Raw genomic sequence first — 16,880 nt, 5'->3', positions numbered from 1 at the left:
GGGAAAGAAGGGTCTCCCTTCTGCTGGTCCCTTGCTGATCTCCAAAGTCAAAGCAGCTTGAGGAATCTGTTACATAGGTGTAGATCTGGACGTTGAGACATACTTCAAGTAATAGCCAGTTTCTGCTTCTTCTCAAAAAGCTGTTTGGTTTTGATCATTCCCAAAGGCCTACCTACCCTGGTTGCATTAAATAATCTTTGCAATGTCTGAGTGAAGATACATACAGCTGTCAGAGAGCCATACAGTCACATAGCAGGAGAAATGCTGGGTGCTGGGGTTTTACAGAGTAAGTCTGTCAGATCGGCGTTTAAAACATAAAATTGTCAGCAACCTAGATAAAGAGAATGCTGAAAACAAACACCTTGTTCACGTTACAGTTTGTAACCTAGTTTGAGCACGATTTCAAAAACGGTAAGACGGAGGTTCCACCAAGCTTTTGCAGCCAAGGGTAGAATCCAGGCCAAAGACTACCTGGGCCTAAAGGCAACAGAACAACCTATGTTAACATGGTGACAACAAAATATTTTGCCATTATGAATAGGGGCATAACTTCGCCAGGTTAACTTGGAACAAAAATAAATCTATATCTGCAGAAAGAGTAAGAAAAGATAATGCTCAGTGAGGGAATTGCAGGACCTAAACGCCAACCAAGTTTTACTATTAAACACCGTTCAAATCAAGCCAGCGTGGAGAGGTAATAGGAGTTTAATGGTTTAAACAAGGTAAACGCCACATTCTGTAAAATAAGAGTCTGTAGGTTAATACTAAAAGACAAAATGTGTAGTCTTGCTCTTTTTTGGCTCTCGGTTAAGAAAAACCCTTGGTGAAAACAGTTCTGGCTCTCCAGCTGGATGAACACTGAGACACCTCTGTCACAGAGCGACCGGGTGCTTGAGCATCCTGCCAGGCAGGGCTGGCTGCTCCTGTGTCAAGGAGCAGGCTGTTGGCTGTTTCTTGGAAATGTTTATGCAATTCAACTGTGCTGCTGCTGAAGACACAGACATAAAAAAAAAAAAGAAAAAGAAAAAAAAACACACCCAGCCTCAGACCTCACAGGCCATTAGTGTATCTCACTCAGGTTTTGCCTTCCACCAAATACTGTCAAATTTCTGTCTTGTTTGGGCCTGAAGGATGGAGGGAGTTGGAGAGTTGCCTTTGCTGCTGTCAGTGCTTCCTAATGATGTTTCTCACTAGAGAAAATGAGCTTGTTTGTTTGAGAATCCAAATTCCCTGTGGGGTACAGTTTGGGAAACTAAAGATATAGAAAGGAAAATAATATCTGTTAGGGCAAAGTATAAACATCCATAAAGCAGAATGGCAAAACACCTGCAGAGAATGTTGTAGCTTTGCCAGCAAACTAATTAAAGTCACTGACTGAGGAGGGAGCTGTGACAGCTGAAAAGTTAAAATAAAAATAAATCAGAAGTTTAGTCCAGCAATTGTGACAGGAAATTACCGCCAGAGTCAGGGCTCCTGCGTTATTTTCCTGGTTCTGCTTTCCATTTACTGAGCAAGTTGGAGAAGTCAAATTTTAAGAGTAGCTTCTGGTTTGGAAGGCCACCATTCCTGATGCCCAGCTGTACACACAGGGAACTTCACCAACCAGTGTCTTCAGTGCCCTCCTGTGCGTTCCGTGAAGGCAGAGCATTTCAGGGCACTGGCATCTCTGAAGTCAGCTGCCTCACCTGGAGACACCTGCAGTTATCGACCATCTCGGAAAGTTTCCCTTGTCTGTGAGTTGTGCCTAGCACAACATATTGCTGGGGGAGTGCTATGCTTAAATGCTCTTTATGGCTGGCATAACATATTGCAGTGGGAGTGTTATGTTTAAGTACTGTTTGTAAACATTTACAAGACTTCTCAGACACGCTCTGTCTCCAAAGTCAGTGCTGTTACTTTTGAAAAATCATGCATTCAGTGACCAGCACGTTTTCTGAAAGGACTGCTGCTTAGTAGGGGCAATGAAGCGGCATTTCCAGGTCCGACTGCAAGAGGAGTTTAAGTAGAGTGCCACTGAAAGTGAGAATCAGAAATAACTCGTCTCCTGTTCAATAACATAACCCCAATTGAAACTACAAATAAAGCAATCTGTAATGCCTCAGGAGGAGGAGGAACATCTCTGCATCATGGGAGCTCTCGGTACACAGGGTTCCTGTTCAATTCTGTGAGAATTTCTAAATGAAGAGAGCATGTGGCTCCTTCTTACACTGACTTGAGTTGTGCTACAAGTTCCTCAGAGGGAGAGCCAAATTAAGTGTCTAGAATAAGGATGTCTCCATACATTGACATTTTCCTGCCCTACATTCGATTACAATCTCCCATCTGTATGAAGGGACACCATGGATCAGAAGATTACACTCTGGCTGCCTGACAGCACTCATTTAGTCGTGGAAGCCCAAATGTTTCTCATTATACCAATGAACACTTTTTTTTTTTTCTCTTCTGCACAATACTTTTGTAAATATGTGTCCTAGTGTCAGCTTCATCTTTGCACTGAGCCAGAGTATTTACGGTGGCTTGCCAGATTGAGTGTCATGAAGCAAATTATTATACATGTTTGCCTATTTGTAACAGAGGTTGCTACTGCATCTGGTCTTTTAAAGAATATTGCTATGCTGAGGAATAAGCATGAAAAATAGAGAATGTTGTTTACTGACACTAGAGAAAAAAGAAGAGAGGTCAGAGTAGGTTGGGGTCCTTCTGCTCCTCTTTGGCCCAGCAGCGTGCGGGGGTGGAGCGCACTCGATGTTCCTTTCCCACTTGCTCCCACATGCGACCCTGGAGGTAACATAGCGTACACCATCTCCATCAGCCATGGCAGCTCGAGTCTCAGAGCTCCTGCCAAGCTCAGGTCTTCTGCCAACCACCTGCTTTTTCAACCCATGTTTTCACATAGAAAGCAATTTGGACCTACACACTGAGAAATCATACAAGCTCCCAAACCAAAAAACAAACTCTTTCCAGCATGATGGGTCATTTAATTTTTGTAAACTTCATCTGAGAACCTTAAAAAAAAAAAGCTGCAGAGGCATGACATAAATAAGTGACAAAGAATCCTTTGATAGGTGCTCATACCATTCTGCCACTATGCAGGCGAAGTACCTCCCTCTACTCCAGGCAACAGTAAAAAGAATACAGCAGGCAGTATTTCAACACCTGCTAGAGACTCTGGGAAATGGCTTCATCTTACAGCTATCTTCAGGACAGCTGTATGCAATACTCTCATCTTCACCTTAACATACTAGCATATTATGCACCTTACTATACTTTTGTTAAGTATGACACACAGTTTTAGTGAGTGTATTTAGAAAAAATAAAAATAGTATTTGCATAAGGTCTTTGTCTGCTCTACTAGCTTCCCTAGATAAAAAGGCTTTTTTTAGGGGACATTTAACATTTAGACATCACAACAGTCATTTGAGAATCCCTTCCTATTTCTTCAAAATGTAGAAATCAGTGAAACTGTTCAGCAAGAGCAAGAAATCAAGCAAAGTCCGTGAAATTAATGATTTCCACTAATCAAAAACCATGTACTTTCTTCACTCAATCCTAGTTTGTGCACTCCCATATAATCCCTGGAAGTGTTCAAGGCCAGGATGGATGAGGCTTTGAGCAACCTGATCTAGTGGAAAGTGTCCCTGCCCATGGCAGGGGGTTGCAAATAGATGATCTCTGAGGTCCAAAAACCATTCTAGTCCCAAACCATTCTAGGATTCTATGATAATAAAGCATAACCACATACTAATGAATTACCAGTATTTAGCTGTTTAGAGGCTGTGCAAAGCTGAATTATAAAAAGTTTTCTTAATGATAGGTTCTAGTTGGGAATAGACAAGGATGTAGTTAAGAAATACAGTCCTTTACTAGTGAGCTACCTCTCAGGATGCTATAAGTGATACTAGTAATATGTACTCAATAGAGATAATCTTATCATAATGAAAAGGATATTAAAACTATTCATTGCAAAAAGCACACGGGCATATTTCTAAATACTATGCTCAGTGTCATTTACAAGTGTTACAAGCAGTCTTGAACTTCTGAATACTTCTTACAGAAGAAACTCTCATAACTGTTAAACTCTAGCTTCAACATACAAACTCTTCATCAAGGGGTATGACCTTCATGTCTGCCTCCAAAGTTTCCCAATTTAAAAAAAAAACACAACTTACTTTTCTACTCTCCCACACACCCTTTTTTGATCATTCATTGCTACTTCCCTTTGTTTTGTAGGCTCGTCCAAAAGGAGAAGGCCTGACACCATACCAGGGCAAGAAACGCTGCTTCGGTGAATATAAGTGCCCCAAATGCAAGAGAAAATGGATGAGTGGAAACTCCTGGGCTAACATGGGACAAGAATGTATCAAGTGCCACATTAATGTTTATCCTCACAAGCAGGTAGGAGAAGTGCAGACCTGCAGGCATACAGGTTTGGAACTAAGAATGCTATTGATTTTGTAAAGCATGGGTGAGACTTAAACAGGACTTGACGTGAACTACAACGTACCACAAAAAATTGTTCCCCAGATGAGGAGAGAGCTCATTTCTGAACATCTGGACCGGTGTCATCAGAGTTGTAAAATTTTAATGTCTTATCTTTCAGTAAAAATACATCCAAACCAAAAGCTTTACCTGCCTTTGTTACAGAAACAGATTGTGAGGCCTTCTAATCTGACATGGAGTAAAACAAATTCAGCAGTAGCAACGGGCCTCCTAGTTGTTCTTATTCTCTTCATATTTACAACAATGTAATGTTTCATTCCACTGATGTCAGTGGAATACTTCATATGTGTACTACTTTTTTTTTCACCTATTGAAATAAGGTTGGATTTGGTCGAGGGGCTATGTCTGTTTATAAAGATTAGTGATAAAAGAGGACAATACTAAGATGACTCCTGCCTACAGTATTCCTTGGTTAACAACAGTTAAGCAAGACAGCTTGCTTAAAGAGAAGTTTCTTGGTTTCCATAATACCAAGTGATGCCCAAGCGAAGAACTTCATGAGAAAGACTTTTATTAAGATGAAAGGGTCAGGTCTAAGAAGTAGCTCTCCTAAGAAAGCTGTCTGCCATCCTGTCAGCCACAGTTCACATGATACACACAGTCTTCCTTCTGCTCCCTGCAAATTGCAGTTGCATCTGTCCCTTGAGGTAATTGCCTGTGTTTCCAGCTCACAACAGGAAAGCTGACTGTCAGTTCCCACTTATATCCCACCAGAACTCATCACAAGCAGTCAACTAGTTCAGTGGTCTTTAATGTGAGACAGACAGACCAACTGCATGAGCTCATACCCCTTGTTTCCCTGACAAACCAGCTACAGACTGGCTCTCAAAGCAGAACTTTCATGCAGAAAGTCACTTTTGACAATCCCCTGAAAAATAAATTGTGGTCATCATGGAAAAAATTGAGGGGGATTTTGTAATATTGCAGAAAATTGTTGTGGATTGAGAAGGTGAGAATTATTTTTAAAGAGTTTGGGAGGTGTGATTTACCTCAGGTATAATTCATCCTAGCTGAATCTTAGTAATAAATAGAGCTCTGCATGGGTCAGGTTACCTGCTGCCCACTCAGAGAGACTGCTCAAACCATAGACAGATCATTTGGATGTACTTTCAGTAGGTGCAAAGGAAATTCCATCAGGAGCCTTAGGTGTCTCATTAGTTACCTAAGTGCTTGCAAATTCCAATAAAAAACTCTTTCCATGGGCTCCCAAGGAACACTTCATACCACTTCATGAGATTTTGGAAGGAAAGATGTCAGGAAAAAAAAACCTAAAGGAGGATACTGTGAATTTATTATGATGAAAAAACAGGAATATTGAAATTCATTGCAACAAAAAGGAAGAAGAGATACAGATAAGTTTATTAAGCTTTATCCCACCCAGGAATACCAAATCAACTGTATTTCCTCCTCTTATACACATGTACATATTCATCTAATTCTAAGGGCAAGATTTGGCTCAGTCTCTACGGCAACATTGCATTCTGATATGCAGCCAAAATACTGATTTAGAATTGCTAGAAAGAACCTTGAAGCAATATGGATTGCAGTTAAAATGTAGTGTTTGAAGCCTGCCATGCTTGTGGCAGAAGCCTTGGTCTAAACTTGACATACTTCACTACGAGATGATCATCCCTTCTTTCTATCATGGAAATTTTTCTGCTTTACAATGAACTTTTACAATTCCCTGGCTGAGCCAGTGAATATCTTTGTTTCTGTTTGCCAGTTGAGATGATGTGATCCATTCCCCTTTCTCTGGGCTAATGCCACTCTGATTCCAAACCTGAAAACAAGAGGTCATCTTTAGAAACTGCAGTCTAATTTCCCTGACTAACCTGTGACTGGAAACTATATCACAAGTGAGAAAAGCAAAGACCTCTTTTTTTTGTGGAAGCATATGTATGGAAGGAAAACTACGCAAATTTCTTTCACTAACTTAAATGAGACAATCTCAAAGCTTCCAAGGTCTCTGTTCCTGGCCTCTGCTTAGGCAGCCTGTGTAGACAACTGCACCAAAATCCAGGCTGAGCAATGAAGTAATTTATCATGTTCATGGAGTCTCATGGAGAGTGAGAGAAATTACAAGACCACTGATTTATAACACAAGTTTATAAATATTTACCTTATTCTTCTAAATTCTTTCCATCACGTGTTACTGTTCCAAGGGTCACAAGAAATTGCTCAAGAGGTATTCCGTTCACATTTTATGAGAGGCATTATAGACTTGGGAATATGCATATTTTGTAGTAGAGAAGGTTTGCAAGTAGTCCCTTGGGCAGAGTTGCCCCTTGTGGCAGGGCTAGAGTAGTCTAATCTGCATAGTATTCATAAAGAATCTGCAGAATTCATAAAGTCAAAGACATACTGTAGAAAGGTTGCAGTCTACCATGCTTCCATAAGCTGTGCTTGCCTTAGAGTCATATACATCGTGTTTTCCAGGGAATAATCACAGCATGTGCAGTGCAGGTTTTCACAGCTGACCCCCATCACTACGTTTCCACATTATTCCCTAAGGACACCATAACTCAGGATGTGGAAGAGCTTTGCTCTTCTCATCTGTCCATGTGTTCACGTTCCACCAGTAGGTATTGCAGCTATTTGAGATCTTCAAGACAAGAATGCATTTCAACTAGGCTTCCAGATGTAAATTAACTTGCAGCCAGCCACTAGTGCTCTTTCCCAAAATTTGGACTTACAACTTTGAGTTGAAAATCTTTACATCCTATTGTCTTTGCCTCACCTTCATCAGCTTCTATTTGTGTGTTACTATTGTGATTCTTTGTATTGTTTTTCATTCTTCCAGAGGTACCCTGTGCTACTTCTGGTTAAACATACCAGCAATAGACAGTAAAGAAAACAGCATCGGTTCATGCACAGAGCCAGCAGCAAAGGAGAGCTAACTTAGGCTGCATGAGGTTAGCGCTGCTTCTTGACAGAGCCTAGTGTTTGCTAACCCATACATGTTTTTTGTCCAAGCATCCACCTCTGCACCAGACTCTCTAAACACTTATCAACATTTATCTGTGAGGTGTTATTCTGCACCATTTTGGAAAATATGTTCTACCCAGTAACCTGTAGCCTTACACTAATGACTATATTTTGTAAAAACACAGTGAAACACATTTAATAAAAGTCCAATGTTTCTAGTTTGAGAGTTAAAGCACAAAAAACCTTATTGTGTGCATAAGATTGTTTTAAATTAGGACTGCTATATCACCTTAAATTTTCTGTATATATTCCCTATTTATTCTTTACATTTTGATTGCTTTATTGGCACCTACCATAGGAGAGTTCTCATTCATGTTGAAGTTCCTATGCACTTCTAGAAATTTTTAGCAATCACTTTCCCCCCCTCAGAGCACTAGTGGATGTCCTCAGCTAATTATTTGCTCCTATTGCCTTCATTATATGGGATCAGAGTATTTTCACTCTCATCTGAATCTTCCATTAGACAGTTTTTCCAACTTAAACAATTCATCTAGAAAAAGATGCTGTCTCCCTAGAAGCCATGTTTCTCTTGTGCCATTTTAACTTCATTCAAGAAAAAAAAATCAATATGGCTTTGTAGTGTCTGTTCTTCCACTGCAAAGTCACCACACTATGTGATGTGATCATAGTACAAGTAATCTGTAAGTGGATTTTTATTTTTTAATTTAACAAAACCCAGATGAACTGACCAGACAGAAGTTCAACCGCCATTCAAGCTCAGACTCAATTTACCACTAGTGAAAAAAATTATTTCTACTTCAAAACTATTTTGTATTTCTTCTCTGCAATGTGTTGGAAATTCATTATTTCCTTTTTGTACGCTTTGGCCTACCGTTTGATAAACATATCATTACAGCCTAACAAATAAAAAAGTTATCTTGAACATTATTTAAAAAAAAAAAATTAAGCCATGCAAATCACTGTTGGTTCTTCAACATTAACTAGCCTTATGTCAAGTTACAAGAGTCTCCAAAACTATAAAAATAACTGCAAACAACTCAGACCATGTCTAAAACCAGTTAGGTACCACCTTTCCCTGGTGAGGGCATATTATAAAAGTCTCCATTCACAATAGCATATTTAGAATGAAAACTCATACCATATCACATCAAAATCCCCCATTTCACATCAGATCCTGGACAGTAGAGGACACTTACAAGAAGGTGTGCATATAGGACAAGACACAGCAACCGCCTCCAAGGATACTTTTCCATCCTCTGGTATTGCCAAGTATGTGCATTCCCTCAGTTTCTCACCAAATAGATCAACCTCTGTAGAGTCTGCTCAACAGCTGACATATAACCACATGGGCCACCAACCTTTGCTACATCATCCTGACTCTTGGAGATTAGGATGCTTTTGTCCAATTTAGGAGAAAAAAAAATCCTTATATTCAGCATTGCTTAACATTCATTGCAGTGAATTGGGAACTTATTCTCAATTCCCAGGCTCACCCTTTTCTCCAGTCCTCCTCTCCATCTCTCTCTCATCTTCCTCAGTTACTTTCTTCAATCTATGGACTTTTCAGCCCTGTAAGGCTTGTCCACATTGTCTCGCAAGGGATGGTTCATGCCTGAGTACTCCCATGGGACTGGTTCAGGCAACAGTGTCGGAGTACTAAAGATAATCATCTCCACCCTGGGTGGCTCTGGGTCTGTGAATGGCTTGTGCAGCTATGCTCAAATCTTGATTTCCTATGCATACCTTTCGTTAGCAGGTCCCTGGGAGAGGAGAGCAGCCACACTTCCCTGCCACCTGCTCTTTGTTCCTGGAGGCTTGTTTCACTCCAGGAAATGATCCCGTGCCAATTCCCCACAAGGAATGTCTCAATTCAGCCCTTCCCTCTTACTCCGCATACCTTATCTATGAGAATGAGCTTTTAATCTCTCTGGGGCAGGAAAAGTCTTCTCAGCAATTTTACAGCTGTGTATATACTTCAGAGTGCTCTATAAATACAGCTCTAGAACTCTGCATTTAAGAGATGGTGGAGCATGTATTACAAGAAGTAACACAAGAGCCTGTTAGCAGGGCTGCTGCCATTCATTCACCAGCTTGTCCATCAAGTGAGGAATCAGGTGGCTCCCACACCTGATCTTCAAACCGCTCCTTGTCCCAAGGAAGCTCTGTGTGCATTTTTGTTTTCATGACTAAGTTGTGTCACTGTGTTCCTCCTTTTGCATTGCCACCACATCGAGCAGTATACCTCTCCCTGGGAACACTTGCAGGAATTCACAGGACACGAGGCAAAAATTGGAGTCCAGTTGAGCTTGAGCTTTATTGAGGAATAGGAGACCAAAGAACTACCCTGACAAAGCTGCTCTATGGCTATTCCAAAAGCCACTTCCTGTGTAGTTACTTTAGCTGCTCTAAACGTAAACAGACATCTCAGATGGGACTTAAACCTACCTCTTATTCTTCCAAGGGATTTGGATTTTGTAGTTTATGCTCCTTCTTACCCTGCTCCAGCAATGGAGCCAGTCCTTATAGCCATTCATTGGCATTCTTGGCACTGTAACAGCCCAGATGCCAACCTCTGAATTCTCATTTTCTTCCCCTGCCCACTATAGTGGCAACATCTGTGCCTGTGGTTGTTTCCTGGCTGGCCTTTTATCAAGGCTGCTTCTCTGACTTTGTGGCTGACTCCAGTACTGTTTGTGATGACAGCTGTTGCACTGGTGCAGCACCAGCCATCTGGTGACCGACTTGTCCTCTTGGACACTCTTTTCTTCCAGCTGTCAGGAATTTACTGTTGGACTGGAAATAATTTGGTATGTAAATACATTCTTCATGATATCCAAGCTATTACTTTCATGGGCAATGCAGTGATCCCATCACAACCTCCCATACCTGGGTGCATCCACAGCCACCTCTCTTCTCTTACTATGGGAAAGGATGGGTCTGATCACTCAAGTCCAATAAACTTTTCAACAGTTTCAAGCCTACAAGTATGATCTTTTGACTCTTTAGATTTAATAAACCATCTCCAGCATGCCCATGCTTGTGTACTCTAGTAGTGGAAGTACAGACCACATCAGACTGCTGCTTCTCTGGACTCTAATTAGAGATTTCCACCATTTAGCTCATGCAGTTATCATTGATTCCTAGCTGGCCTGTCCCAGAGGCATGCTGCTGACAGAGGCTGCTTACTCTCTCTGAGCATCATGCCTCTGATCTGCAGGCTTATCACTGCCTCTTGGATCCACAGCAACAACTGAGGGCCTCATTAATGTCCCTGTTCCTCCCTAAGCAGACAGAAAAGCAGAGGGTCTGCTGCTCAAGAGTGCACATTGCATTCCATCCTTTTTCCCAGTGCATAATTTTTTTATTGGACTAAAAATTTACAAATTCATGATAGCATATGCTTGACAAAAGCATAGCTAGCTATGGCTCCTTAAGACTGTTAACCTAACAATTATCCTGACAGCTATAGTTGTAGAATCCATTTATATTCACATATCTAATCTGTCATTTAATCATCTTATTTGCTTAAGACTTGAGGTAATGATTCCAGAAAATTATTTGTGTTTTCTTACATTTGAATTTTGATGCAATCCTTTATCCATCAGTGGTGCAATCAAATTGTTCCATTCTACAGCAAAAAAAGTTAATCTTCTAAATACAAACAAACAGCCACATTATTCCATTCTGCTTCTTGGTGGAAGCAATTTTTCTCAAGGATGTCCTAGTGATGTTTTCTCTGACACCTAACACTTCATAAGGGTGAGCTTTTGTTTTGAGGGGTTTGGGTTTTTAATTGACTTGTGGGGAATGCAGAGTTCATTCTGTACATGTAGACCGGGACAGCAATAGTTCACAATCAAAAGTTAATTTGCAGGACAGGAATTTCTATATAAATTTAAATTTATTTCAGCTTCATTCCCCTGAGGCAACAGTTTTAGTCACTACCACCAAATGCTTTCCTGGTGGAGCTGCACAAGATTATTTCCACCCAGCAACTACCAGGAGAAAATTAAAGAAAGACGCACAAAAGTGAAGAATATAAGAGTGCCCATCCCTGTAGTTTTTACTGAAAATATGGACTGCCAAATGCCTGGATGCTTGCATTTAAAAAAAGACAATGAAAACTGAAGTATTATATTTAAACTCTCCATTTAATGGAAAAAAGCATACCTTTCCCAGAGAAACATAGCATGAGTTTCTGTTGGTTTACAAGCTTCATTTCACCTCTAAGGAAAGGAATTATTTTTTCAGCCAAATAGCCTATCCCCTTCTCCACACCCTCTCCAGACACATGGATGAGTTTTCATGCTACCAGCCTCTCAGCAGCAGCAGAGCTCTTGCAGCCTCCTCAGCTGTTTGGATCTTCTGCATAATTCAGGCAATCCCCAAAACTAATACACAGTGTGCAGCAGCCCGACCCTGCCACATCCCTCTTGTGCCAGCATCTTCTCCTTCACCTGTGCTTCCACCATGCCAAAGCTGGTGAGAATTGTCCAAGGTCATCTGTCTGGTGCCAAGGAAGCCCAGCCCTGATGGACACACAGCTTGTTGGCTGTCTAACATCCTACCCTTTTAGCATGGTGTAAGAAAGGCTGCAAGGGTGTAAGGTTACTAAAATCCTCCACAATTACTAAGAGACAAATAGCAGCAGGACAAGAACAGTTGCTTCTCAGGGTGTTTGAAGGGGTTTTTCGCCTTACAAGAAACCCATGAAGAGAAACAGCAAACAGATAAGCTGGCACTTCATTTTGTGCAAAAGTTGGATTGAAGCATTTTTGTGACACAAACCACGCAAGCACACTACCAGTTTCGAAGTCTCAGCCCTCTACTACTTCACCAGAAACATAGCCCGAGCTCTGCTCGGCTCCGCTTCTTCCAGCTGGGCCTTGGCAACCTGCTTTCCTGCATTTGTAACCCCTCTCTCCCCAGCCTCTGTGTCGTAACACACTGGTAACAATAACATTTCTGAAATCGAAATGCTTTACAGGCCAAAAAGCTGAGCTCAATCAACGCAGAGGGAAAGCAAACCACGCAGAGCTATTGTTTCTGAAAACCGTCCAAAAACTCTTGGCGCTTCAAGGCATTCCCAATGTCCTTTGCACTATTTCCAGGAAAAATGATTCCCAAGGCCTTGTGCATTAAAAAAATCTGGCTTATATCAATAAACATGATAACTGCTGTATTTTTTCTCTTTAATCAGAGCACAGCTAGCGTGTAGAAGCAATCAGAGCTGAGTCGAATAGCCTGGTTTAAGTGTAGCATTTCAAAACTCTCAAATTCTCTGTTGAGGAGCATAAAGTAACTCCTGGGACTCCTGAACTTGAGCATCATCTTTGACTACGTTTATGTAATGCAAATTCCTGAAGAAAATTTGTGGGCAGATGTTGGTGGAATAAGTGATAGAAAAGGCAGAGGCAGTTTTTCTGACCAAATAGACTTACTCAACTTGTCTGTGTTGTGGCGGAAGCGTTGCCTGCACCAGTGATTGGGTTGCCAGCCTAGAAACAGGATTGCTGGTTCTGATCTCAATCCTAACATACTGACTTGCAACAAGTCATTTAAGGCTCAGTGGGGTTGCAGGAGAGGTTAGAGGATTTAGAGGAGATGAGGGATCCGTCTATGTTCTTTATCCCCTACCTGATACAGGAAATCCAATTTGCAATTAAATTGCAAATGATGTTAAACTCAAAGACATATAAGATGTGGCCCAGGACAGATGAAACTTCAGGCAATATCACGGATAAGAAGACTCAATCAGTAACAAACCACTCGCAATCACCACTGAATTACTCCCATATATTTACTAGCTGTGCAATTTAAGGCAACTGTTGCACTTATAATCTCATACAACCAAGCACAAATTTGCAGATATCCCTTGTTCAGGATAGTAGAATGTATTTTGTCTCATTTTAGCTATTCAGAGAGCTGAAAAACCCTCCTGTTCTCTGGATTATGAGTTGTTCTTGCAGTGCTACATAGCCAAAAAAACAAGGCTTTGAATGTCTCTGCTCTTCCTGTCCACAGGGTCTCAGGTGGTTGGCTTTGGAATGAAGTACTTATAATTGAAAACTTAGATTATCAGGTGCACTTTAAGATTTTACAGCTAAAGAAAAGTCTTTAGGATTTAGGAAAGGTGTGAAAAGATAAATCTCCATAATTTTGTAATTTATATTTATCCACTTCCTGCTCCAAGAATCATATTTAGAAGAGATAAGCGAGAGTCTAGTACTCCAGTGAGAAGCTTATGGCTTGTTTTCAGATGTCACACCACATACTGTCTCTACCACAGTCCCATAGAACAACTGTTGCCTTCATGGGAAGGCACTGTATAATGAAGTAGTATTTCAGGTACATTTCACAAAAACAGAAAAATTATGGGTTAGGGAATTTTGTTGGGTTTTTTTTCCAAATAAATTATGCATTTTAGATGTTCTACCTCACATCTTTATCATCTCTCTACTTATTAGACTTTCCAAACACTTAACCTTACTGCAGTATTTAACGTGGGTGTTTTATTTTGAGAATGATTGTGAAAACCTTTACATGTCACGGAAAATTAAAGAACAGAGATCTACTAAAAGCAAAGCAGTTTCATTCCCTTGTTTAACTGAATATACCTGCAATCCTATGATTTCACAAATATTATTAAAAATACATAGTCAATTTATTACTCAGGTTCAGGGCAAAGGGCTGTGTTGGGAGATTAGGGGTTTTTGTTCTTTTGGGGTTTTTTTTGAGGGGGGGTTCTTTTTATTAATAGCTTTGCAGCTGCTCTGCTTCAAAAATTCCAGCCTCAGAAATATGGGACTGAGTATTGGGAAAACCTCATTTAGCTATGTAATATCTGTGCATGGTTAAGACAGTTTTCTTGTCGTAGCAGCTAATCCCAAGACTGGTAACCTCTGCTGGCATTGCTGGGTAACGGGATTCCCACGCTTGAGGTGTTAATGCCTTTGGGACATTTCAGTTACTGGAGCCAAGAGAATAAACTCTTCTGTGTTACTGCTTTTATAAATACAGTCCCCAGTTCAGTCTTTTGGTAATTTGTCTACAACAGTTACCACCACCACCTTTATGGAGAAGAATGACAGTAAGTTGTGAGGCCACTCCAAACCAATGCAGAGCTGAAAAAGAAATTCATCCCTTCAGGAAAGAAATACAGTACTTTCGTAATTACTAGGAGAAAGTTTAGTTAAGCATAAAAGTAGACTTCACAGCGCAGTAAAGAGTAACGGCGACGAAACCTTGGATCTAATCTGATTTCTTTCCCTTCACTGTAGAGACCCCTGGAAAAGCCGGACGGCCTGGATGTTTCGGATCAGAGCAAAGAACATCCCCAGCATCTGTGTGAGAAGTGCAAAGTTTTGGGCTACTACTGCCGCCGTGTGCAATAAATCTTCCAAGTGGCCTCTTCCCATCCTCATCATCCTTAAAGATCCTCTGGCAGCGTGTGATCGACAGCAACAGAACAAACAAGATAAAAGCTAAAACAATTGCCAATATTGCCTATCTAATAATATGCCTTACCATTAATAGAATGTAATATTTCTCCTGTGCACGTGCACACATGCAACAGGTATTTACAGGACTGATTTTTATACATACATATATATGTAAGTTTATATATATATGTACACACACATATGTAAAGCGTTACTGATAGTGTTCACAACAGAACCGTGGTTGCTTGCAGGTTCTGCTGATTGTTTACACAGACCCTATATCATGGCCAGGTGAAATGAAGTACTATTCAATAGGTGAGATATAATATTCACAAAGAATATATGTTCCATGTATGACTTTTGCAGAGGTTAAATAACTGTGGGGCTGCTAATTGCAAGCACTTGCCCACAACATGAACATTATTATATGACAAGACAAAGGAAGATGAAATAAGCCACAGCATAAAAGAAGGAAAATTATTGTTTTCCCAGTTTTAGAAAGTTTTGAGAGTTTTGTGCTGCTGCTTTCTTGGACTTTTTCTATTTGTTACCATCGCTTGGACAGGGCTTAGGCAAAAATATTTTTGCAAGATGTGGCAAAAAAAAAAGTGAATAGTTGTTTGAGGGTGTGGGTTGGGTAGAAAGGGAATGCCATAATGGGACCCAGAGCATCAGGAAGGATTCCAAGAGGGTTTTAGAGGAGACAAAATTGGCTTGCTTGTGCGACTAACAGATCCTTCTCTTGTCATATAATCCCGCTGAAATGGTCCCTGTATGTGTATGGACTGTTCATTGGGCCACAAGCACACTAAATTTACTGTGAATAAGAGGGGATGAGAATACTTAAAACTGTCCCCAAAACCCTTAATTGAGAATTAGCCAAACTTACTATTTATAATAGTTTTAAAGCCACTTTCTGGAAATATTTTTATGTCCTGTTTTCTACTGTACAAATTTGTTATAGTATAAAACTTGTTAGCCATAAGGGTGTTTTGAGGCATGGAGAACACTCTATATAACCTTCTCTGTTTATGTCTTCCTGAAACACCTACATGCCTGAGGAGAAACGTAGGATTTATATTTTGTTGTCCCATTTCAGGTAAAACTTTGTGCAGGGGCATCCTGCTGCAAAGAAGTATCTCATCAGGGATTGGGAAATAGCATGAACTGAAAGTACCTCGAGACAGTGTTCTGTTTGTATGTCTACATAAGAGTACCTTGGCAAAAGGACACAAGCAGCAATTCACTTGCATTATTCACTAAAAAAGGGATAATGTTTGTTTGGGTTTTTTTTAATCAACAATTTATATTTTTATGACGTTTCCTTTAGAGAGATTGATTTGTGTGAATGATACTTAGTAGAAGTACTTTAAATCCTAAATAACTTGATGTGAATTAAATTTGTTTTGAGGATTAATTCCCTAACAGAAGGGTTCTTATGCCAAGTCATAGCTTGATGTTGCCAGTATGTACAGTCAAGCTCTTGTAAAGCAAATTGAAAACTTACAGTGAGCATTCATATAGGAAATGTGAAGCTCTCTATAAAATAGCTCTGAAGTCCAACTTTGGCCATTTCCCTACTTTTCTATAAGCAGAAACAATTTTGACCTGCTTATTGGGTGGTACCGTCATGTACATATCTTGCAAACCTCATTATTTATGAGTAGTCCAAGTGACCAGTCTACTGGTTGGAGCAACAGATAAACATTGAGACTCTTGGCTTCTGACCACGGCTCTTCCATTAGTTCCCTGATTTTGGACAGGTCACAAATCCTTCTGCACCTCAGTTTCCCCAACTGCAAAACGGGGATAATACTACTTTAGTATACATACCTCACAGGAGAGTTGTGAGGTTTACTTAATGTCTGTAAGTGTTTTGACATCACTGGATGAAAAGTGCTATGTAATGTTAAAATAGGATAACTGAATTAATCGCTTTGAAACTAGTTTTGCCCAGTTGGCAATTTCATCAACTAAAATAGCTGAAAATAA

The 16,880-nt window shown here is 40.3% G+C and overlaps 1 protein-coding gene across 1 annotated transcript in view; it reads left to right on the top strand.

The window, feature by feature from the left end:
* ZCCHC24 (zinc finger CCHC-type containing 24) overlaps window positions 1–14,840 on the top strand; it is a 115,183-nt gene extending 100,343 nt beyond the window's left edge. Inside the window, exons 3-4 of the mRNA XM_086616809.1 lie at window positions 4,231–4,395; window positions 14,727–14,840. Coding sequence (XP_086472935.1) covers window positions 4,231–4,395; window positions 14,727–14,840 — 279 coding nt within the window. The remainder of the gene's footprint in view (window positions 1–4,230; window positions 4,396–14,726) is intronic.
* The last annotated feature ends 2,040 nt before the right edge of the window (window positions 14,841–16,880 follow it).

Source organism: Tauraco erythrolophus, chromosome 9 (assembly GCF_009769465.1).
Source record: "Tauraco erythrolophus isolate bTauEry1 chromosome 9, bTauEry1.pri, whole genome shotgun sequence".
NCBI classification, from domain to species: domain Eukaryota; kingdom Metazoa; phylum Chordata; class Aves; order Musophagiformes; family Musophagidae; genus Tauraco; species Tauraco erythrolophus.
Note: the sequence above shows the minus strand (reverse complement) of the source record. Positions and strands in the feature narration are given on the sequence as shown.